Source organism: Rattus norvegicus, chromosome 14 (genome assembly GCF_021556685.1).
Source record: "Rattus norvegicus strain SHRSP/BbbUtx chromosome 14, alternate assembly SHRSP_T2T, whole genome shotgun sequence".
NCBI lineage: Eukaryota > Metazoa > Chordata > Mammalia > Rodentia > Muridae > Rattus > Rattus norvegicus.
In genome coordinates this window covers 6103883-6128873 of record NC_141547.1, presented here as the reverse complement: position 1 = coordinate 6128873, position 24991 = coordinate 6103883, and the positions used below count along the sequence as shown (strand labels likewise).

The 24991-nt window shown below is 46.3% G+C and overlaps 1 protein-coding gene across 11 annotated transcripts in view; it reads left to right on the top strand.

The window, feature by feature from the left end:
• Ptpn13 (protein tyrosine phosphatase, non-receptor type 13) overlaps positions 1-24991 on the top strand; it is a 174295-nt gene that overhangs the window by 114622 nt on the left and 34682 nt on the right. For 4 of the 11 annotated variants that reach the window (NM_001100789.1, XM_087584012.1, XM_087584019.1 and 1 more), the window contains 14 exon segments: positions 1175-1589; positions 1734-1828; positions 3305-3361; positions 9433-9522; positions 9969-10076; positions 10350-10481; positions 15113-15570; positions 16451-16582; positions 17956-18049; positions 19045-19130; positions 19821-19983; positions 21949-22163; positions 22272-22370; positions 23689-24020. In NM_001100789.1, the coding sequence (NP_001094259.1) occupies positions 1175-1589; positions 1734-1828; positions 3305-3361; positions 9433-9522; positions 9969-10076; positions 10350-10481; positions 15113-15570; positions 16451-16582; positions 17956-18049; positions 19045-19130; positions 19821-19983; positions 21949-22163; positions 22272-22370; positions 23689-24020 (2476 nt within the window). 11 annotated transcript variants of the gene reach the window in all.

The window sequence follows — 24991 nt, the reverse complement described above, 5'->3', positions numbered from 1 at the left end:
TGACGTCAAGGGCTCTAATGAAAAACCCCACATCCTACGTTTAAGGGGATTGGGAATCCTGTGATATGAATGAAGATCTTGAATTCTGCTTTGGTCCTGGATAAGGACCACTGCCCCTGGTGATAATGGAACGTGTTAAGTCAAGGCTCATTTCGACGGACAAACATTAAAATCACAGTGCTTGTCTCCCCATTGTCTACCTAAAGTTAAATGCTATAATCTTGGAGGCAGTAGGAGATAAGAGAGATGGTATCTAAGTTGTCTGTCTGACACGACATCACACCTCACTGTAGCAGAGTGCATCACTGCCCTGCACTTCAGTGGGGCCCCGAGAACCTAACCCATGACAGGAAATCCCCCGAAGCTCTGCTGCTTAGTCATCCGCGTATGATGATGGAGAAGAACCAAGGGCCTAACCTAAAAGTTTTCTAAATTTAACTTCTCAGAGCAGGCTTTTTGGTCTTTATGGAGCAGTAAACAAAATTTAAGTATACATAATTCCGTGTTTATAGATACGAAGGGGGGGGAAGACTGGGGCTCCTTGACTGTCCTCATTCATGTAGAAGGTGGTGGAGATGGGAAGGTGGGGTTGGCATAGTGGTGAACTAACGTGGGAACTCATCCTAATGGCTCATCCAGCATGGCCGAGCTTCAGCTCGTATGACATACACTTGAGGTGTATTCATTCAAGGTTCTATTGTGTATTCCCAGAAGCTTTTAAAAATATAACACTAGTGAAGGACTTCTGGGCAACTCTCCTCCACAGAGCTGCCTTTCCAGACATGGCAACCCATCTGGTTTCATCTCCCCTTCTCCATATTCTTAGTTTGCTGGTATTTTAGCAAAAACACTATGAGTGTTCAATGTCCCCTGGTCATGCGGAAGGTCGTAAGGGATTTGGGGTGTGCCGGCCTAAGTCTCAGACATCATAGGATCCAAGAGAGTTCATAGGTGAAGTAGGACTGCTTAAGCTTAGGCTGGTGAACACAAAGGATGGAGAGGTGTGCAAGCAGGACTTGTAACTCTTTCCAGAACCCTCAGTTGCCAGCTGTGCAGCTACCAGCTAATGGTAGCAGCTGAGACGATTAAAACCTGCATGCTGTACCTCGCCTGTTGCAATAACTCTTCTCGTAAAGGTGTTCCCATCATGTAAAGAAATCCTATTTCCTTGTAGAGAGAGCTTCGTTTAGGAGCCTGAACCTGCAAGCAGAATCTGTTAGAGGATTTAATGTGGGCCGCGCCATCAGCACTGGCAGTCTGGCCAGCAGCACCTTCAACAAACTTGCCGTCCGACCCCTGTCAGTGCAAGCCGAGATTCTGAAGAGGCTGTCCTGCTCAGAGTGGTCGCTTTACCAGCCACTGCAAAACAGTTCAAAAGAGAAGAATGACAAAGCGTCCTGGGAGGAAAAGCCTAGAGGGATGAGCAAATCGTATCACGATCTCAGTCAGGCCTCTCTCTGTCCTCATCGGAAACAGGTCATTAACATGGAGTCCCTACCACAAGCCTTTGCGGAGCTGGTGGGAAAACCATTGTACCCGATGGCAAGATCTGACACAGAGTCACTGGCAGGACTCCCCCAGCTTAATAAGTAAGAGCATGACTGCCTACCCCAAAGTAGATCCTTCTCAGTCCCTCCTGCCATGCATTTGTTGTCCTTTAGACGTTTTATTATTCTCGCCGTGTTCTTTTTGCATTGACACCTTCCCCTCCTGCCTTCCTCTTCCCTCTGTAGTTCAAAGTCTGTTGCCAGTTTAAATAGAAGCCCCGAAAGGAGGAGCCATGAATCAGACTCGTCCGTTGAAGACCCTGGCCAAGCATATGTTGTAGGTCAGCACTGCCAGCTTCCCTCCCTTCTCCCGGAGCTCACGCACTAGCGAGGCGAGCAGAGCCATGCCCATTGCCAATCCGTTGCCATGGGTCCTGTCTTCTGCTCGCTCAGACTGTGAATGCCTAAAATGCTTCAAGTACAAATCTGAGTGAACTGGGACTGCCTCATGCCAGTACTCCTTAGCCTGCTCCTGTCAGGGAGGCCATGAGCATCCTAGAGAGGAGAGCACCTGGGCCTCGAGCACGCGCACAGCGCACAGCGCACAGCGCTGCCTTCCCTTGGCTGTCCATAGAGGCCTGTGTGGGTAGGCTCTGATGGTGCTGAGCTTGCTTTTTGATGATAGGTCAGGTTTCTTTTAGTTTAAAAGCAGGTCAGTGGCCTCCAAAACCTGTCCCCATTCAAGGGGTAGAGGCTGTTTCTGTGAAAGAGTATACCCACACTTGTGTGCGAATAACTGAATAGCACCATTAAGTCGAAACAGTTCTTTGCCTCATGCACCTTGAAAAGGAAACCCCAGGGAAGACCCAGCCCAGAAAGCTAAACTACCACTCTGAGTGTGAGACAGGACCCCTCCTATTGTGTCATCCAGTTCTACTCACTTTTCTCCTTAGACGCAAGTTGAGCCCTAATTATCTGAAGTTAAAACTTGCTGTAGGCTGTAGTTGGATCAGAGACACAGACAACAGGGGGAGTCACACACGGTAGTTGAGAGGGATCTGTAGTGTGCAGCACGACGTCGTGATTGGATGGAAGCATTCACATCTTTCAGAGATTGTGCTGCCGCCAACTGAAATAGAACCAATGGCAAGGACCGGAGCCATTACCAGGCATAGCTTTACCCCACAGGGTCACCTTACTATGCTAACCTAGAACGAGAGCTCACCAACTGTAAGCTGCCCCATCTGTGTGAAAGGTCTGTGATACGTCCAGAGAGTTAGAGCTCTTCCATAAGAAAGCCTGGGTAGCCTGCTGTGGGAGTGCATGGCATGCAGTCCCAGCACTTGTGAGGTAGAGGCAGAAGTAGAAGTCAAGAGTTTAAGACAGGTCTCAACCTCTGGAGTGGGTTTGAGGCCAGCCTAGGCTGTATGAGACCCTGTCTCCAAAAAATAAAAACACAGAGACTCAGAGATTAAGTGAACCTATAAAATCTGCTTAATTTTCTGAATTAATATTTTATCCATTCTCATTTTCTTTTAACATTTGGACAAGTGTTTCTGAAGTTCATCTCATCATAAATGTTTCACATTTGATGTATCTCATTGTCAGAAACAGCACATTTGAGTTTAAATTTATGGGCCCAAACAAGTAAATATTCAAAAATATCCCTTGGGATAAGACATTCCCCTCAGTGCAAATCAAGGAAAACAGTGCTGCCTTTATGTTTCATTGGTTCTTATGAATTTTTCAGAAAAAAAATTACTTCTATAGTTTCTGGCCATTTTATAAAATGTCTAATAATTTAATTTGTACCACAGGAATGAGTTTGCCTAGTTCTGGAAAGTCTTCATCCCAAGTACCCTTTAAAGACAATGGTAGGTGCACAAGCTGTTCTCATTTCCATCCTACCCTCTCTGTTCTCGTATCGTACGTACGCAGTGATCTGGGCGTGAGTGTGGAGACCGTCCCACGCCAAGGGTTTAGGCCCGCGTCACAGTAAAGGGGGCGAGGTGTGTCCGCATCACAGCAGTGCATTGGCACCTGTGGCTTCGCTTCTGCTGACCAAGGAAATGAATGAGAGGTTAGGGAGGGACATTGCTGGGAAGGTTAAGATAGCAGTCGGCGGAGAGAGAGTCTTGAGGTAATTCGAAGGGGATGCTTGATAATCCTTTGTTGTTGTTGCTGTTGCTGCTGCTGTTGTTGTTTCAAATACCAAGGGAGTATACTCACTGTCCTGACAGGAGGGTTTTCTCACAACAGCAGAGCTGAGCATTTCAGACCAAGGGCACAGCCTGATTAGAGGCTTGGAAATACAAGCAGCACTAGTAGAAGCCCATGGGGCAGCATGAGGTCGGACGACACACTGGGAGCAGTTCTGAGTCTCATCCTGAGTGTTAGAACTGAAGGCTTTAAACATGAGTCTTCTCAACTCAGACCCCGAGAAGCAAAGCTGGAGGGGAGGCCACATGTGGACAGTGACTTCAGTCTGTAGTCAGAGTTTTTATCATTTAAAGAATGTTTATTGCATCTTTCCAACAGCTTTATGGGTAGGAAAAAAAATACTCCATTAATATCTCTCTGTACATTACTTTATTCCAAGTCTTACCCTTAAATTCTGAAAGCTGAATTCCTGAAAGCCTGGTGAGAGTGAAGAAGGCTGGCAATGAAAGTTGGTGCTGTCATTGGCTGGACAGACAGCTCAGTGGTCAGAGCACTTGCTCTTGCAGAGGACCTGGATTTGGTTAATTTTAGTTCTAATTTTCCTGATAGGGAAGGCAAAAAAGGAAATTGTGACGTTAAACCATATAGAACTGGTGCTGTGATGTGAGACTGGACCATGTAGGATTGTGCTGTGAGGTGAGGTTGGACCATATAGAATTGTGCTGTCAGGTGAGGCTGGACCATATAGAATTGTGTTGTGAGGTGAGGCTGGACCATATAGAATTGTGCTTTTGTGACCACGGCTTCCAGTGTGCTCACACGTTTCATTCTCCCGCAGAAATCAGTCAGCGTGCTAGTTACTCAAGAGAGTGAAGTCTGTGTTGAAGATAGTTGCTTCAGAGACTGTAACTGTAGATGCTGTCTTCAGTACTCTCGGGGAATGAAGAGGGGGCGAGGCTTCTTCGTATTTTCCTTCCCCGTTACCAATCCTCAAAACAGCTGGAGCCGTAAGAGTCCAACTAAGCAAGCATGTGCGTGGGCCAGGGGCCGGGTGCAGCCGGCTGGCGATGAGGCTTCTTACCTGGACTGAGTTTGGCAATTGTGCATCTTGCATAACTTCACTTCAGCTCGCCCACAGTGGTACTAATATGCATTAACAGCCCCCGAGGGCTTGCTGTGCCCTCCCACCATTCTGACTTCCAATGACCTCTTGTATCCTGGCTGGTGGGCATTGACACCACGTCCCTTTCACAAATGAGAGACCAAAGATGAGCTCTGCAGAAGGCTGTAGAGCGGGAGAGCTGCTGAGCCATTGTCTGATGCAGAGTCTGTTCCAGTCCACTCCAAACCCATCCCAGCATGATACTGGGAACTGTTAGTAAAAGGGCTAAGCTCTGGGAAGGCTTGCTGGTAGTCGCCCTGTGATGATAGCACACATGCGTTCTGAGTTAAATTCTCATGGACAGGGACGTGAATGTGTACCAACTGTCCATGAACTGCAAGAATTTTTTTCCCCTTTAAATCTCTAGAGCCGCCTTCTCACCAGCCCGCCTGGCTGTGGGGGGACTCAGGCAGTCTTTCTCTTTACAATTCCTTCTGAACCTGCCCAAGCAGATAGGATTAAAACTTTATGGGGAATTAAAATTTCTGCTGCTGACGGTGGTGGTGCATGTCTTTAATCCCAGCATTTGGGAGGCTAAGGCAGGCAGCTCTGTGTGAATTTCAGGCCAGTCTGATCTACAGAGCAAGTTCCAAGACAACCAGGCCACACAGAGAAGCCCAGTCTTGGAAAAATAAAAAATAAAAAACAAACCAAAACCAAACAAACCAAAACAATGACAACAAAAACCAACCACCAGCAACAATAAAGAAATAAAAGTACCTCTGGTCCAGAGTAACAGAATGCAGGCCCCGAAATTACTTCATCTAATTTCAATGCTAATTATCATGGCCAGTGCCAGGTATGTGAGACCACATAGTGAGACCCTAGCTCAAGACACACAAGAAACATCCTAACAGAGCAAGAACCTGGTTTTAGACCAGTGTGGTGCCACTGCCCGTTAGGCTCAAGGCGTGAGCTGGGTCACCGCCCTGGAGTGACCAGCAGTGTCTTCTCACCCAGTCTAAGCCTGAGGCTGCCCAATACGGGCTCAGGCATAGTCTACAACTCAAAGAAAGCACTTCTTGCCATGCTTAGAAAGTAATAGAAATCTTGCTTACTTACTAAACCCTGCCCCATTTTCTTGAAGATGTGATCTCCAGGACAGTTCTTAGCCTTGTCGAGGACAGTTCCACTGTTTCTAGGTAATGCCAGGCAGGCTGTCTGAAGGCCACACCACATTCACAGGAGTCCTGCGAGACAAGCAGGTCCGAGTTCAGAGGCCTCACACACAGCTCCGTCATTCTTTCCCACCTGGGAATGGCACAGGCTTGCTTTACGTAAAGAGCTGGACATTTCAGGTCAAGGTTTTCGTTTTCACTTCCAGGTAACTGAAAAGACATACATACAGTACATATTGGGAAACAAGAATCATTTCCAGGGCCTTGGAATGAGTCTGCCTGATAACTGAACTTGTGGTGGTGTCGTTGAAGGCCTCAGAAATGTCTTTGTAATTAAAGTGTCTACCTCACAGAGATTCTCCAACCCTCTTCCTTGAGTACACTGTAGCTGTCTTCAGAAGAGAGCATCGGATCCCGTTACAGATAGTTGTGAGCCACCATGCAGTTTCTGGGATCTGAACTCAGGAACTCCGGAAGAGCAGTCAGTGCTCTTAACCGCTCAGCCATCTCTCCAGCCCCTGTCCTTGAATAGACCTATGGGCAGGTAACTTGAAATTTGTATAGATGCTCCCTCAGGAACTATTCCCCATTAAGAAAAAATACAAGTAACAAAGTATTTCGAGCATCTGTGTGCAGAGAACTGAGGAAAGACACTGCTGGTGTTTATGCCAAAGTACGGGCACCTGCATGCGATTCCCACCGGCTGCCCTGACCCTCTGACTGGGGACAGAACTGTCATGTGGATGCTGGGGAACATTCTACCCAGTTGGTCACCTCCTTGTTACCCAAGGAGAAGCTGTCACCCACTGCTGTCACTGCTGTCAAGGCTGCAAAGTACTTCCTAGGACCGCTCCGTAGACGTGATACCAGCTTTGGGAACGCAGCCATTTGATTGACATTATATTTTTCTTTCAATTATAAACTTGGGTATTTTTCCGACATCATTAGCAGTGGTCTGGCACCATCACACTTGCTGTCCTAGAGCTCTCAGAGCCGGAGCCAATGCTTGTTTATTCCCCCCCAAAGCACCTGATGATAAACAGGGACAGGAAAGCTCCCCAGCGCACGGCTGAAGAACAGTAGGATAACTAATAGAAGCAAGAGCTGAAGTCACAGTCAGGAACCTGAATGAGCCAGCCCTGTTGCCTCTAATTAGGGAGAATGTGTGAACGTGCATGTGCTCGCAGACAGACAGACGCACACACACAGTTAACCAGATGAATATTATAAAGGCTTAATCCTGTTAACACCATATTAGAAATAGAAATGAAGAGACTTGTCTTCTTCCTCTCTGAAAGAAGCCTTCGTGACCTGTCACAGACACCTCATGAGAGCAATCATAAAGCTGAGGAGAGCAGAGAGACCATGACCCAGGTGGACTGTTGCCTTGACAACTGAGCCGAGTTTCCATTCACAACCCAGCCAGGTTAAACGTCTATCTGTTCTTAACCAACCAGAGAGTAACCGCACCTCCACCTAGTCTTAATTTTTATTTTATTTTATCCTGCCCTTACTGACGAAGAATCTGACTTCCCACTAAGTGCGTGCATTGGGACATAACAAGTACCATGGGGTAATGAACTGCATCAGTTCCTAAATCTCCCAATCTCTGGGCACTAAGAGTTTTAAATCGGAAACTTGGGGAGGGTGTGAAAAGTTCAAGCCACTGTCACCATCTAACTGCTTTGCAGTACACTTTAATTATATCTGTCTTTCCCCTAACCGCCTCAATTAAATCCTTTTTAAATTTCAGCTATTAACATGGCCTCACTTCTGTTTGCTTTGTTTTTTATGGGTCCTCTTTTCCATTGTTTTACGTCTGTTCCAGATGAACGACTGGTGCTCGTTACCTATTTCAGGAAGAATGAGTTGAGAGCGTGTAGACAATGCTGTAGAAGCTGCCCATGAAACAGACAGTGCACTTTTCCTAGTACTACCTGTTAAAGGTGGAGTCTCGAAACCTTATCCAGTAATGCGGTGTGTAATTTCACCAAAACGTCATTGGCGATACCACATTGCTATGACTGTTAGCGATCGCCAGTGAGTTCCAGTTCCGGCAGACCGTACGAGCCACAGAGAGCATCTAATTTGTATTAAGCGAGACACGAGGCTAAATTCACTGCTGATAGGAAATGAGGGTTGTCTCCTCAGAGTAACAGAACTCGTTTCTGGGCGTTGAGGCTTGCTTCTTACTACACAGCGTGTGCCAGTTACCGGCTTATTAACGCTGATTGATACCCTTGCATGGTCTTAAATGTTGAAAACATACAGCCAAAAAATGTCTGCGTTGACAGTGGTTCTGGTTATTAGAAGAATGTGTGTGGACGTTTAAGAAAACTCCAGTTTATGCTTTAGTTAAGCCAGAATGTCTGGGTTTGGGTTTTGGATTTGGTTTTCTTTTTTTTCTGTTTTTTGGTTTTTTGTTTTCAAAAAGCATCAATACGCTTAAGAACACTGTAGATGTAATTTGGAATTTTAATTTATAAAAGTAGCTGGTTTAAAACTCACCACCATGACCACCTTCTTATGCAGACCAGTCAGCATTAACGACTCATTTCTGTATGCAAATGTCTGTGTGTCTGCACGCATGCCTGTGTGTCTGTGTGCTCAAATTGTCGAATGTGGCAGTGTCTTGATTAATGTGACGATTCAGTGTTTTATGTACCGGTTTAATTAAGATCTCTGGAAACAATAAAAAAAGACAAGGAGGGATTAGAAAAAAGCAAATCATAGCTCAGTTGTTGAAATTCACTTAGCCAATTGAGTTAACTTCTCTGAACTAAGTATGTTTTAGTCATAATTCTGGATGGTGGATATCAGCTCTCAGATTGGAAACGTTAAACTGTTTATGTCCATCTGCAAACTGGGGTCGGAAGTCTTCGGAATTTAGACATGCTAGGCAAGTTATTTTATATGAAATCCAAGCAAGCAGAGAGAGGATTTTAAAAGCTGAATCCAGTTTATCTTCTTACTCTTCTGTTCAGGAACTTACTAGTAATATCTCACTGATTTATAAATAAGGTGTCAAACATACTGGAGGGGGGGGGTTCTTTTTCACAGAGTTCTCTCTTTCTTATGAGTCTGAGTGTCTTTACCTGCATGTACGTTAGCACGCAGTGACCCCAACAGCTGCCGTGTGGGTGCTAGGAACCGAGCCCAGGCTCTCTGCAAGAGCAACACCGTACTCTTTAGTATTTGTCCATCCCCCCAGGCCCTGAGAGAGAATTTTATTGTGATAATTATCAAAGTGAACCAATCTCTTATGATGCAACAGAAAGATGAAATCAGGAAACCTGTGTCTGGAGGCCCAGTGCCCTGCAGTGGCGGCCGGCTGTTAGCATGGCCTGCAGCATCCGTGCCCTGGTGTCGATTAATAATATTGTTCGCTATTTTTTAAATCAGAACAAGCTGATAATCTAGATGCCTAAATTTATTTATTTATTTATTTATTTATTTATTTATTTATTTTATTTATTTGCTTGTTTTTATTGAAAACTCTTACTAGATTCATTGCACAAAAGATGGAGCACTGTCTCTTCACCAGAAAGGGAGATCACACTGGTGAACCTGAAGAAAGACTTGAAGCATGGCTTAGGTGAGTTACCATGAGTCACAGGAGAGAGGGAGGCGGCGCTCAGACACGGGGCCGCTGGCCGTCACCCAGCCATGGCCGTCGCTGTCCCCTCCTTTTGTGTATTTACTTACCGGTTAGTGTAGAACCCAGGGGCTTCACTGTGCCGTTTGCAGACGCATGCACCTCTGTGGTGTGGTCCTTCTTGTCCTCCCCTGCCCTCACCTATCTCTGTCTCCTTGGGTCAACTCTAACCAAGATGCCGACTGTCCACCCCAGTCCACCCCCGTCCACCCCCGTCCACCCCCGCTCATCAAAGGCTAAGGATAGAGGAAGTATCAGACCAGACAGTCACTCCTGTCTCCCATATTAATCATTTTATCTTAGTAAATTCGTTTCAGGCAGAACAAATCACGAGTCATGAGAAGAATCGACACCATTAAAGCCCCTTTTAATGTACTGTTTTACAGGATTTCAGATTGTCGGTGGGGGGAAAATGGGAAGGCTGGATCTAGGAGTGTTTATCAGCGCCGTTACCCCTGGAGGGCCTGCTGACCTGGATGGATGCCTAAAGCCTGGTACTTGACATTTTCATAATTTCCTAGGTGCTCTCTAATGGATGAATTTGCCCAAAGGACAAAATGTAGACAAAGCAAAATAATAGTAATAGTAATAATAATAATAGGTGATGGTGGTGGTGATGATGGTGGTGGCAGTGGTGGTGATGATGGTGTTGTTGATGATGGTGGTGGTGATGATGATGATGATGATGATGATGAGAAAGAGTCGAATGTGTAAGGTTGAATGGGTTTTGCTTTGTTCTTGAAAATACTGGATGATGTATTTTCCAGGAGACCGTTTGATATCTGTGAACAGTGTGAGTTTGGAAGGAGTCAGTCACCATGCTGCAGTTGACATTTTGCAGAATGCACCTGAAGATGTGACACTTGTCATCTCCCAGCCAAAAGAAAAACCAACCAAAGGTAATGCTGTGCAAGCCCCATAAGTGCCTGGGTGCGTCCGTCGGCCTGGTAATTGGAGTGAAGCTGTCTGTCTCCTCCCCAGCGCTCAGTCCCACGCCCGTCTAATTGTTGTAATTCGTACATCAGTGTAATGTGCACCTCCAGTAATATGAACAAAACTGGACTTAGTCGTGTAAAGTTGAGGTCACTTACATTCCAGTATCTCAGTGTGTCCCCTCTCCTCTCACTCCCGCAGGAATTAAGAGCTTTTGTCATTACTGATGTGTTCTATAACACTTACCTGTGATGTCCAAAGGTCAGCTTCTGAGAAGGGAAATAATAAACCAGACATGTAGTGAAAGCAAAAAGATCATGTTCTTGCTGCTTTAAAAAAAAAAAAAAAAAAAAAAAACAGACAATAGGGGCTGGAGAGGTGGCTCAGCAGTTAAGAGCACTGACCGCTCTTCCAGAGGTCCTGGGTTCAATTCCAAGCAGCCACATGGTGGCTCACAACCATCTGTAATGGGATCTGATGCCCTCTTCTGCTGTGTAATAAATAAATCTTTAAAAACAAAACAGACAGTAGCCTCCAATAGCCTCCATCCTGCCTGCTTCCTCCTGCCTGCTTCCTCCTGCCTGCCTTCCTCACACCAATCCTGAGGACTGGCGAGGACACGCCCTGGAGTATGCAGCCTGTGTGGTAAAGAGAACCAATAGCCAGGCACCAGTCCTCAGCAGTCTCTGCCACCCAGACATACCGCCTTGGCCAAATGCCCTGAGCGCATGAAGCCTAACTCTGAGAGCAAAGGATGAAAGTAATTTATATAATTAGTACATCTCACATACATGTCAAGAACCTAAAATGTCTGTTGTGACTGTCATTATTAATTATAGTTTTCACAGATAGCACAATGCTAGGGGTTGTGTAAGTGACTTTAATCCTTGAGATACTGGACATGTTAAAGAATTTAACACTAGAACTAGTATCGGGCACATACCTGTCTTCCTACCATTGGAGAGGATGAAGCAAGAAATGTCACAGCTTTGAGACCATCTTAGCAGTCATCAGACCATACAGGGCTACGTGCAAGACCCCATCTCAGGAACTTGGGAAAAAAGTAACTAAAAATGCACTGAAAAATGGTTTAGATAGTAAATCTCAGGTATAATTTAGATGCTGGGGTAAGAGTTGCAAAACCAAAGCTTCCTGTGCTGTGCTACGACGGCATAAAGTCTCTTAAATTTTACACCATTTGTCTCTGGCTTACCCCTGTATTTAGTAACTATTAAACGTGAACATATGCATATGTATGAATATATATCATGCATTCTTGTAAGTGTTACATCAGTATGTGTCTGTTATAAAGGCTGCACCCCCCAGCACACTCTTAAGCCTACTTGTTTTTTTTTTTTTTTTTTCCGGAGCTGGGGACCGAACCCAGGGCCTTGCGCTTCCTAGGTAAGCGCTCTACCACTGAGCTAAATCCCCAGCCCCAAGCCTACTTGTTTTATATGAAGGCTGCACTGGTTGGAAATCTGTAGCATGCCTCTGAGTTTCAAGCTGCCAAAATCGCTCTCTTTTTAAAGTCATGTCATTCTCTTTTGCTTTAGGAAGAAAATACATGAGTGAATTCAGAGTAGATTCATTCCCCTAACTCCTCCTTAGAGGATTTTAATTTCCTTCTAACAGATGTTCTATAGAAAATCAATCCATTTGTTCAGAGATACAGTGCATGCGTAGAAAGCACAAAACACAAAGCCCTTACCGTCATGGAAATTAAATCTTTATCAGAGGAGACAAGCACTAAACACCCAGTGAGGAAATGTCTGGTTATAGTTGTGCTATGAGAGGTTAGGGTGATAAAACTGCTCATGATGGAGGAATGTCACCTTAGATGTTGGCCAAAGAAGGATGTCTTGTTTTCCTAAATCGAACTGGGATTATGTAAATTGTTTTCTTCAGGAAGCTAGATTAATTTTTACCATGATGTGTAACTATTCTACAGTCTTACCTTAAAAAAGACAAAACTCAAATAAGTTAGAAGCTTTACCAGCGTATACTCCAGGCTTCCCCTCTCACTTACCTTACTAAGGAGGGCGGGGTTTGTCCTGGTCCGTTTGGTGCTGCTATAACAGACTACCCCCACCCAGTTATCCAGTGGCGGATAACTGTTTCACTTTGTGGCCCATGTTTGCCTAGAATTCACTATGTAACACTGTAGGCATATTTTTTTTTTTTTTTTGCAACCTACTTTTCATAAGGGTTCAGCCTCTCTAGCCCACCACCCAGCAGAGGTGGTGGGAGAGAAAAGTTATTAGGATCTGGGGGAGGTGGACCTGTTCAGCAGTAGTTCTTTGGGGAGAGCTCGATCTTCTTGGGCAGCAGTTCAGTCCCATAGCAAACACCAAATAGAACTCAGCAGCTGCAGACCGGCCCTCTAGGCAGGCAGACACCAGGCAGCTGTAGTTCAATCCTGAAGAGAAACCACCAGGCTCGCCAAGCAGCATGGAGTGAGACCACAGAACCAGCACGCTGCCACAGGGACGTCAGGAGCAGTTCTTGAGTAAGTTTCTCTCAGTGGCAGCGTTACCACAAGTTGAGCTCAACAATGCTATGTAAGGCAAATATGTGTGTCAGTGAAGAATAACAAGGCAGAGCAAACCAATGCTCCGTGCTCGTCTCCCGCTGTCTGTGGAGATGTTTACACTCCTTCATCACAGGTGCTTTCACGTGTTTGTTATATCCAAACACCCTTTCACCTGTGTCTGCATCAGGAAAACAGCCTTTCACGTGTTTGCCTTAGCAAGACATCCCTTGACCTTTGCTCCAGCAGAACGTCATTTGACATAACCAACTTTCCAAAGAACTAGAGTTCCCACTTCATAATGTAGGCTGGCCTGAAACAGCCATCCTCCCGCTTAGGCTCCCGAACCTGGCATTACAGGCATACACCACCATGCTAGGCATGGGGACGGGTGATTTAGACAACGGAGTTATTTCCTGCAGCTGTGAAGACCGGAAACGGAAGGTCAAGGGACTGCATCGTGTGCTGAGGACCTTCTCGCTGAGGCGTCGCGTAGCAGAGCTCGTGCACAGGAGACACCCTGCTCGCACTGGCTGTGACCCATCCATGAGGATGGAGCCTTCTGGTCATAACACCTCCATCCTGAGCTGTGGCAGTCCCCTGCACATGCATCTCAAGGGAACATTCTGATTATAGCAGTTCTCTCTCCGTCTCTCTCTGTCTCTGTCTCTGTCTCTCTCTCTGTGTATGTGTCTCTGTCTCTGTGTCTCTCTCTGTCTCTCTCTCCGTCTCTCTCTGTCTCTCTCTGTCTCTCTCTCCGTCTCTCTCTGTCTCTCTCTGTCTCTCTCTCCGTCTCTCTCTGTCTCTCTCTCTCTCTGTGTATGTGTCTCTGTCTCTGTCTCTCTCTGTGTCTCTGTGTCTCTGTCTGTCTCTGTCTCCCCCCCATCTCTCTATGTGTGTGTCTCTGTCTCTCTTTCTCTCTGTGTGTCTCTGTCTCTGTCTCTCTCTGTCTCCCCCTCCCCTGCTTTCTCTTTTCTCAGCCAAATATGGGGAAGGAAGAACCTTAGAATTAAACTGCACGACCTTGAGAAATACAAAGATGTCTTTTCATAGACTTATTTCCAAGTTCCTGTAGATTCCTGTCCGTGTGTTATGTCTGTTCCCGAGATGTTTGGTTGTTTTCTGTTGTCAGTTGTTATCAGTGCATAGAGACCGCGATACCTTTTAAATCACAGCTGTCATTTGCACATGTGACTTCGGTACAGACTGTGTGTGTGAGGGTTTGGAGACGGCTCCGGTGCAGCGTCACCTGGAGTCCAAAGCACACAGGCTGAGACTCTGTGGGAGAGACGTGACTCACATTCACCAGGCCCTATGTTTGAGGCCCAGTACTCTCAAAAATAAATGAAATGAGATGGAACAAAAAGACAAGAGCCAAAAAAAGCCCCCCAAAAAAACCCCAAAACCCAAACCAGCCTGCCAAGATACTACGAAGCAAGCAGCGATGTGAATAGGCCCATGGGCTTAGGGAATCAGCTCAGGGGTAGATGATCACAGAGCATGTGTAAGACCCTGGGCTCGGTCCAGTTGTGCTTCAGTCAGTTTAATGAACAGATAATATTTTAGAGACTCAAAGGAACTGTAAGTTATCTCTGAAACCAGGAAAATCTTCAGCGAGGACAATGGAGATGGCAACATCTCACATAGGCTTAAAGCAGAGCCTTGTGAGGAGGCGGAAACAAAAGCAGCTCACAGCCTGCCCTGCGTGTTGTCAGTGTGATTTCTTTGTAAAGTCTTCCTACCTGTCTTCATAAGATCTCCTGCATGTGCACGTGTATGTGTGCATATGTATATATGTATGTGTATGTGAATTTGTGTGCTTGTGTGTGCGCGTGCCTATGCACTATGTATGTATATGCATGTGTATGTGTAAGTTTGTGTGCTTATGTGTATATGTCAGTATGCATTTACAGGCATGTGTATATATGCCTGTGTGTATATATCTGTGTGTAGCAGTGTGTTTACAGGCACGTGTGTCATTGACTTGTGTGTGTCTATGTGTGGGTGTGTGTTTACAGGCACATGTGTCATTGACTTTCTAGTCTCACTTTGGATTTTTACTTTCAGTGCCTTCTACTCCTGTTCACTTTGCCAATGGAATGAAAAACTACACCAAGAAACCGTCCTCCATGCAGGACAGTGCTATGGACCCATCAGAGGACCAGCCCTGGCCACGGGGCCCTCTGAGGCACGTCCCAGAGAGTCCCTTTGGTCTCTCCTCGGGCCTGCGGGAAGGAAGCCTCAGTTCCCAAGATTCCAGGACTGAAAGTGCCAGCTTGTCCCAGAGCCACGTCAATGGCTTCTTTACCAGCCACTTAGGTGACCGAGGCTGGCAGGAGCCACAGCACAGCAGCCCATCACCACCTGTAACCTCCAAGATCACCGAGAAGACCTTCTCTGACAGTTACCGCAGCCCGGCCAGGCGGCAAGGCACCTGTGATGTGACTGAGCTCCCTGGCTGTGCCGACTCCGACATAGACGATCCCACTTACAGCAGCAGTCAAGACCGTCAGGCACCAAAACAGGCATGGCTTAACTCTAACCCGCTGTGTCTTCATTTCGCAGGGTAGACTCTGTTAGAGGCGGGTGGGACCCACTCAACTGCTCATGTGGCTGTAGGACAGAAGAACAGCTTGCGTCTTCCTCTCTGAACTGCTGTCGCTGCTGCTGCATTTGCTGCTGACTGGCAGTCAAAGACCTTGAACACTGACCCTCAAGGGCTGTGCTCAGACGACGTCTCATCTCCAACACGTTCGAGCACGGGTCAGGGGAGAACTTGAATACCTGAAAACCTGTTCCTGCAGAGTTCATAGTGTGGGCAGTCTGATTTGCCGTGGCCCACCTGCATTCTTAAGGGGGAAAGCCTCTTTCTATCAGATAGGAACGTGAGCTCCCATTCAGAAACAGTTTCAGAGGGATGCGCACAGCAGAGCTCTCCTTCTTGGAGGCTGTGCAGTGGTCCTCACAGAAGCTCTCTGCCCTCGGGAAGAGCGCTTAGCTGATCTTTAAACCGCATTTGTACACATGAGCAGAGTGATCCCGAGGCTGGCTAGCTTAGACAGTCCAATTAGTCTGTTCCTCCGTACACAATGACCCCTAAAGAGAATGGGCATACGCCAAGCTCAGAAACAGGAAGCACAGGCAAAAGGCTCTTCCGAAGCTAAGTTCTGTTTCCCTCCACCTTGCCCAGCTTCACCTTCTGGGTGTCAGGTTCTAAACAATCGAATCAGTGTGCCCTGACCTGGCAGTGCCTGGAAAGTCTCCTGGCCTTCACGGTTTTGATATCCTCAATTCCTTAATACCTTGCTCTAGAAATTTTTTTTTTCCTGAAAAGTTTTGTTTCCACCGAGAGTTCGTTGGGCTCTAATGGGAAATCCTCCTGCCTGTCTGTTTCTCTTCCTCAAGGAACCTTCCTCCCCACTGAAAGCATCCGACAAAATGAGCTTTGCAGCCTTCCCTGGGCCATCCCCTGAGCCGGGAGACGCGTTTGAGGTCGAGCTGGCTAAAACCGATGGCAGCTTGGGGATAAGTGTCACGGTACTGTTTGACAAGGTTCCACACCTTCTCTTCTTCACCCCCAGTAGACCGCTGTAGCCCAACCCGTTAGATGAGTCATGGTGACATGGATGGGACGCTTGCCAAATGCTTCCAAGAGCTAGAAATCGACAATCTTGAAAACTCGCTTAAAATTTGTTCACTATTCACCCACCCCCCTGTGGTTTTAAAAAATTTGGGAATTGCCTGTTCTCCATACATTTCATACTTGCTTAATTTAAGCATATCATATGCAGAATATGCAGTGTATGGCTACTTTTTGTATATATCTAATGGTTTCTGCACGTGTAAAATCGTGAGATGATAATCTCTTTAGCCCATGAATAATTAAAGAACGTGAATATTTACGTGCTAGTTCTCTAATACACATTCCCTGGTAACACATTTAAAACCTTAAAAGTAGAGGTTCCAAAACTGCCCACATACCTTTAAGATAACAGAGATATGAATATAAACTACTCGATAACATTATCTTAGAATTCTATAATGCGTTATTCCAGAACTGCAGCTTTATCAGTTGTCACAGTCTAAGGTCCCTCCCTGGTCATTGCATAAGCAATTAAAGGTGGAGGTAAGCCAGCGCGGGAGATGAGTCAGGGGGTTCAGGTACCAACACCCACATTAAAAACAAACCAAACAGGATACACAGTGCACGGGGCAGCCCTGCACTGGGGTGACACAAGGCTTCCAGGGATTGCTGATCATCCAGTCCAGCCCAGACAGCAGGCTAGGTGTTGAGAGACAGACCCTACCTCCAAAATCAGAGAAGCAGTTAAAGAAGACTCCTGCATCAGCCTCTAGACTGGCGTGCACACGCACATGCACACATACAGAACCTTTTTGCCAAAGCCTTCTCTTCTGTTTTTATTTTGTTTGTTAGTTTTTTGTTTTCTTTTGTTGTGTTTTTTTGAGACAAAGTCTGTCCACGTATCCCTTCCTGGCCTGCAACTCACAGAGATCCACCTGCCTCTGTCTCGTGCTTGGACTAAAGGTGTACTCCACCATTCTCAGCCTCCTTTAACATAAAAGAAAAGCGGCGTTAGTCCCGCACAGGTGAACATTGCTGTCTGCTTGGCTCGCACTGCGGGGCACAGAAAGGGACAGCAGTTCCCTACTAGCCAAGATGTGGCTTACTGATCCAGTGAACAGGAGAGACAGACAGAGAGGCAGAGAGGGGAAACAAAACAGCAAACTGCCTTCCATGTGGGGATGCAGTTAACAGTGCTGCTGGGCATTAACTGAGCAGCTGATGTGGAGTCAGCTCTCTCTGGGAATCGAACCCTCTCTAGCGCTCGCCTTTGAAAGCGTGCAAATACTTTCATGTCAATCCTTGCCGCTCTGTCTGTTCCATTTAGGGAGGTGTGAATACCAGCGTCCGGCATGGTGGTATCTATGTGAAAGCCGTTATTCCCAACGGAGCGGCAGAGACAGATGGCAGAATTCACAAAGGTACAGTGTCTATACGAATGCAGAAGTCACACGTACAATATCACGGTAAATAAGGAATTAAGACCAGATGTGCTGCACGAGTCTAACCCTGGTACTTGGGAGGCTAAAGCAGGCAGATCTCTTGAGTTTTCAGGCCTCTGCAAGGTGAGTTCGAGGTTAGCCAGGGCTGTCCAGAGAGACCTTGTCTCAAAGAAACAAGAGAGAAGACATTACAGAGTTTTAAAGTCATGAGGGAATATGCTTATCTATAAAGCAACATAAAAAAATCTGTGGCTTGGAGAGTCGGCCCAGTGGTTAGGAGCAGTTGTTCCTGCTAAGGACCTGAGTTTGATTGGCAGCACCCACCTGGAAGCTCAGCGCTTCCTCAGGGAGCTGGCGTGCACGCGGTGCACAGACGTACGTGCGGGCAAAGCACTCATGGAAAAAGCAAATCTAAAAACTATTAAATTTTATTTTAAGAAGTAGGACTTGACGCCACAGCAAAAACTCATCTTGCAGTTTATCCCTTAGCAGAACATGGCTAAGGCTTTCCGAGGCTCCTTACTGCGCTCAGCAGCACAGTGCTGGGCAGAGGAGAGACAGTAAGCGAGGAGCCCCTGACTGAACGTCACAGACAGCTCGCTAGAGACGTGCTGCCAGTGTGCGCTCAGCCGCTCTGTGTTCGTGATTTAAGCCTGTTGGTATAAATTCACATTTTTCCAGCCAGACGGGTGGTGCATACCTACTGTCCTGTGCTTGGGAACGTGGGGCAGGGGGCTCACACATTGTGGCCAGCCCAAGGACGGCAGGGTCTCATTGCCACATCCACTGGGGTTAATAGTGTTTCCTTTCCACATTCTTTTAGATTATCAGGAGCACTTAAGCAATATTCCGTTCTCTCCAAAATCCATCCGAGTCTCTCCCCAAATCAACATGAAATTAACCCCTGAGCATTAAAAACCCTGGATGTTTATTTTATGATTTCACGTCTTCCAACACAACTCCCTACCTTGCAGGTGATCGAGTGCTTGCTGTGAACGGAGTCAGTCTGGAAGGAGCGACCCACAAGCAGGCTGTGGAAACGTTGAGAAACACGGGGCAGGTAAGAGGCCATGATATCAACCTGCCGTGACAGTTAGAAGACAGTAGTGGGGGGATAATAATAACCTTTCTCATTGAACCTGTCAGTCAGGAAGCCAAGGCCATCTCTGCCGTCACGTCAGGAAGCATGCGTTCTGAGGAGATTGTCCACCAAGGAGGCAGACCCTCAGTGCCATGTTTAGCCCTGCCTTAGCAAGCGGCCTGATGGAAAGTGGTGGACACTGCATCTGTAAATGTTTCCCAACCATGGATGACTTTCTAATGATTTCTCACTCCTCCCGTTCTTCAATCCAAAAGCTAGATTCCTTGTGCTCAAATACCCTTTCAACCAGGAGTCGGCTAGATTGTTCATAAGGATATTTGTAATTACTGCCTGGTGACTTCCCCCAGACACACACACACACACACACACACACACACACACACACACACACACACATACACACACACAAGTACTGGACATGTTTGATATGTTTGATAATAGCTTCTTTTTTCTCCTATTATCTTCATACAGAAGATAATGAAGTTTTATTTCGAGACCTTCAGTTCCATTCTTCTGTGCCTGTGTCATTTTTCTCTCTGCCTGTGCTCTGGTGGAGCAAGCAGTTAGGGACTGCGTTATACCTCCCGCGGTTCAAAGTCCTAAAATGTCGTTCTTCGCAGCTAATGATGCACTGTTCCATTTTCTCAGGTGGTCCATCTGTTGTTAGAAAAGGGGCAGTCGCCAACATCTAGAGAACGTGATCCTGCAAGCCCACGGTGTCCCACTCCAGACCAGGATGCCCAAAGTCAAGCCCCAGAAAAGATGGAGAAGCAAACAGCCCATGTCAAAGACTACAGCTTTGTTACTGAAGGTCAGGCCTTGAGGCTCAGGTCATGTTATTAAAATCTTAGCCTATTCAGTTTTTTCCGTGTTGAATAGGAGTTTGTACTTCGCTATCTCTGCCCTTGTCAGTTACAGAGCTCAGGTAGCATCACCGTGACCAGCACACAACATCCAGGGCCATGGAATCTGAGTGCAGTCACTTAGCACTGTAAATACCTGTCAGCTGTTTCCACACACACCAGTAATTTATTCAGAAATGGTCGTTTAGCTTCTCGAGACACAATTCACGTATCATTAATGAACAAGCAACCCTCACACCTCGAATAGCAGAATGCTAAACGGCAATAGTATACAGTTGTTAAATGTTAAGTGAAATTTGGTATGGATGAACTAAGATATATAATTAGGTGGCTTCAAATCCACTTGCACCTTAAATTTTGGTTCATTCTGGTTCATTTGATTCAGGATCTAACAGCTTAGCCCAAGTTGGCCTCAGTTTCCCGAGAGCTGGTATTAACAGGCACATACACTCACACCTAGCTGCTAACATTTTATATTTCTATTTGGGGTTACCCTAAACAGGAATCTATTTGGTATTTCACAAATGCTGTGGTCTTCTTAGAAATGTGCCAGCCGACATAGACTCAATAGTAATTGACAATTAGCAATTAGTAATTGACAATACACCAAGAAATGACGGCAGGTGTCATGTGAGCTCTCATGAGGTTGCTGTGCTTCCAATCCTGGTGTGCCCTTTGCTCCCGGGTCCCTTAAGCAGTTCACACGCTCTTACTAAGAATTGCTGGTACACGAGATGTTTTCTCTCTACTTAAATTTCTATTTCACAGATCTTACTAAACAGAATCAGCCCAGAGCACAGACCAGCTGTGTTTCTGTTCTGACATTGACTTGAAATAGGATGTTCCCACTCAGTTGTATTCTTCTTTTCTTCCTTCTTGAAATGTGTACTTTTTCCCCCCTGGTTTTAATTCTATTATTGAATTGAATTTTGTTGGAATGTCCTTATAGCTTACCCGGATGAAATTAGGCCTCGCCAAAACATTGCAATATCAACTTATTTTCCCTCACCCCACGCTAGCTTTAGTTTGGGCATTCATAACACCTCTCTTCATTGCATTGAATTTTCTTGTAATTCTCCTCTCCCCTTATAACTTGTTCTTCAAAAGCACGTGACGTTGAAGCATAGCTCCCCTTTGAGAACCCTGTTTATAAATGCCTCCCATTCTATCATCTTACTTCAGACAGTTAACTCAAGTTTATTAATGGGGTTGGAAAGATAGCTCAGTTGGTCTGGTGTCTGCGAAGCATGAGGTAAGTTCTCAGTTTGGATCCCCAGCACCCATGTGGGCCCATCTGTGTCCTTACAGGCGGCTGGGAAAGAATCAGTGAGCCCCGGGGACCACAGAAGACCCTGTCTCAGAGAATTTATTAGAATAGAATAGACGACAGGTGTTAAGAGAGGCACTTGGCACCAACATCTGGCTTTTGTTTACACACTCACACAGACAGGCACACACGCTTGCTCTCGAGCTCTCTCTCTCTCTCTCTCTCTCTCTCACGGGCACACCCACACAAACACATTACACAGAGAATGAAAAGTAAGAAAGGTTTCCTTAATGGTAGTAAGAGAGTGTGCGAGAGTGTAGAACGTGCTGGAGAAACTGCCATACCTGAAATGGGCTTCCTTAAGAGCATGTCTAGGGCTGGAGAGATGGCTCAACGGTTAAGAGCACTGACTGCTCTTCCAGAGGCCCTTGAGTTCAAATCCCAGCAACCACATGGTGGCTCACAACCATCTGTAATGGGATCCGATGCCCTCTTCTGCTGTGTCTGAAGACAGCTACAGTGTGCTCATATACATCTAATAAATGAGTAAATCTCTTTGAAAAGCATGCCTAAGAGTATGTGTGTTTGTGTGTTCATATGTACAGAGCTTAATAAAATTTAACTTTTTCATTTTTTTTTTCTCTAGATAATACATTTGAGGTCAAACTGTTTAAAAATAGCTCGGGCCTTGGGTTCAGTTTCTCTCGAGAAGATAATCTTACACCAGAGCTAATAAATGGCAGCATAGTAAGGGTTAAAAAGCTTTTCCCTGGACAGCCAGCTGCAGAAAGTGGGAAAATCAATGTTGGAGATGTTATACTGAAAGTTAACGGAGCCCCCTTGAAGGGACTGTCTCAGCAGGTGAGCCGGAGCCCGGGCATAGCAAGGAAGGGCCAGTGGGCGGGCTGGCTCTTTACCCCCTGTGGCTTCACCCATCTTCCTGTGCTATCTTTCCTCATGTGCCTCCAGGACGTCATATCTGCTCTCAGGGGAACAGCTCCAGAAGTGTCCTTGCTCCTCTGCAGACCCGCACCTGGTGTGCTGCCAGAAGTCAATACTGCACTTTTGGTAAGGTCTCGCGATACGAATTTCTATTTTTATAGAATAGCGGTTTGCTAGTTCAGCTGCAAATACTGGGGTTTGCACCTCGGCATTTAACTAGGAGGTGTCATCTTGTAGTCTGATGGTGTCTTAGGGTTTTACCCCTGTGAGCAGACACCGTGACCAAGACAACTCTCATAAGGACAACATTTAATTGAGGGCTGGCTCACAGGTTCAGAGGTTCAGTTCATTACCATCAAGTCGGGAGCGTGGCAGCATCCAGGAAGGCACAGTGCAGGAGGAGCTGAGAGTTCTATCTACATCGTCATCTGAAGGCTGCTAGCAGAATTCTGGCTTCCAGGCAGCTAGGAATGAGGGTCCTAAAGCCCACGCCCACAGAGATTTGATATTATCATTAAAGCTATTTCCAAAGCTTTCTTTCACAAAAGAGCTACAGAGGTAGCTCAGTAGTTAAGGACACCTGCTGATCTTCTGTAGGACATGGGTTCAGTTTCCGAGACCCAGGCCTTGCTCCTAGCACCACATCGGCTAGCTCACAATGGCCTGTAACTCCAGTTCCAGAGGGCACCGGGTCTGGCCTCTGTGGGACCTGCGTACATATGGTGCACCATGCATGCACTCAGGCACACACGTATTTATAAAATAGTAAACCTCAAAATATATATTAACTGTTTAAAAAGTCGGGAAGCATTCATTATAGAATCCTAGCATTCGGAAATAGGCTGCAAAGTACAATATATAAATCCAACTCTAACTCTGATGTGAAAGTTTACGTCGGGGTTGGTAGGACGGCTCAGTGAGTAAAGGTGTTTGCTGCAAAAAGCCTGACATCAACTGGATCCCTGGAAACCACGTAAAGGTGACAGGAGGGAACTGACTCAACAGTTCCTTTCACCTGCACACATGGCACGGCATGCACAGACACACAGAAATAAGTAAAATACAGTTTGAAAAGATAATGTTAGTCAGCCTGTCGGGATGGCTCACCAGGTAAGGGAGCTTGCTGTCAAGCCCAAGGACCTGCGTTCAAGACCAGGAACCCCCTGGGTGGAAAGAGAACCATTCTCTAACCTTTACGCATGGACTGTGGCATTTGTACACTGATAGACTGATACTCCAAAAAAATTAATCATTGTAACAAATAAAATGTAACTCCTACAGTGTTAGCAACTGTCATTTTGTATTTTCCTTTAGAGAGCACAAATTACATTTGTTGTCAGAAAGTTCCTATTTTTATATAAAGTACAGCTTCTTAGCAGGTTCGTAATGAGCTGTTTAAAAGAGTCGAAAGTTGATGCAATGTCCTTCGTTGTGTCCCTTTCAGACCCCACTGCACTCCCCAGCACACGCATTCCTAAACAGCAGGAAAGAGCATTCCCAGCCGTCACCCTTGTCGGTGGAGCAGTGCGCCAGCTCAGACGAGAACGGGTTGTCCGGCCAAAGCAAAAGACAGTGCAAGCCTCCGTCCCGGAGAGAGAGTTACAGCGACCACAGCGACAGTGGAGAGGAAGAGTCCGTGAGAGCTGCAGCGAAAATGCCGAATGTGATCCCACTGTCAGCCTTTGCACCCGAAGCACTGAGAAGCCAGGGAGAACCCGCAAGCACCATGTTTTACCTCCCTCGGAAAATCCCCGGCAAGCCGGAGTCAGAGAGCAGGTATGGCGGGTCTTACAGCGTCCAGAGCCCCTGGGGGTGTGTATCGAGGCACCAGCAGCATAGACTGCTCTAAGAAAGCAATATGTGGTGGACTCGGGGGTTAGAGAGGACTCGGTTCTGTTCCTAGCTCATGACCTCATGTAACTCCTGCTCCAGAGGGTAGGGCAGCCTAATGCACACGCATACACAGAACAAAGCATTTTCTAAAGAATAGGATCCTGTGGATTCACAGTGGTTAGCACACAGTAGGTGCACACAGTAGGTCAGCAGAGGTCCTGCTGTTAGGACTTACAGTTTTAGTAAACTTGAGAGCTCTTGGGCCAGACAGTTTAACCCCTTGTTTCTCTCTTGAGCATATCTATTCTTAATTAAGAAAGCAGTGTTTCCATACAATATTTAACCAAAAAGAAAAGAGAATTACTTGGGTGATGATACCCTGGAAGATTAGAATTGCTAGAGGAGACCGAGGGGAATTCACAAACTGCAAGACCTGGGAACCTGGAAAGAGAAAATGTTTGAAAGCATAGGAGCCGCAGTAAAGACACAACCACGCCTCTAGCAGCTGCTAGAACTGTTGCTGTGTGTGTGTGTGTGTGTGTGTCCATCCAAACATACTTGTCTACATACATGTTTTCTCTCCTCCTACCTTCCTTTCTTCCCTCCCTCCATTCACTCCTTTCCCCTCCCTCCATCTGTCCATCATCCATCCGTCTGTCCATCTGTCCGTCCATCTGTCCATCATCCATCTGTCTGTCCATCTGTCCATCCACCTATCCTCTGTCCTTCCTGTTATTTCATCCAGAGTGACCCTGGAACCCATCTTACTATCCCAGGCACTTGGAAGACTGAGGAAGGAAAGAGTTGACAGCCAGCCTAGAACCCAGAAAGAGCCTCTCCACAAACAGTGGATAATGCAACCCTGAGTTCAATCCCCAATTTTGGAAAATATGTACTAAGTAATAAATGACCAC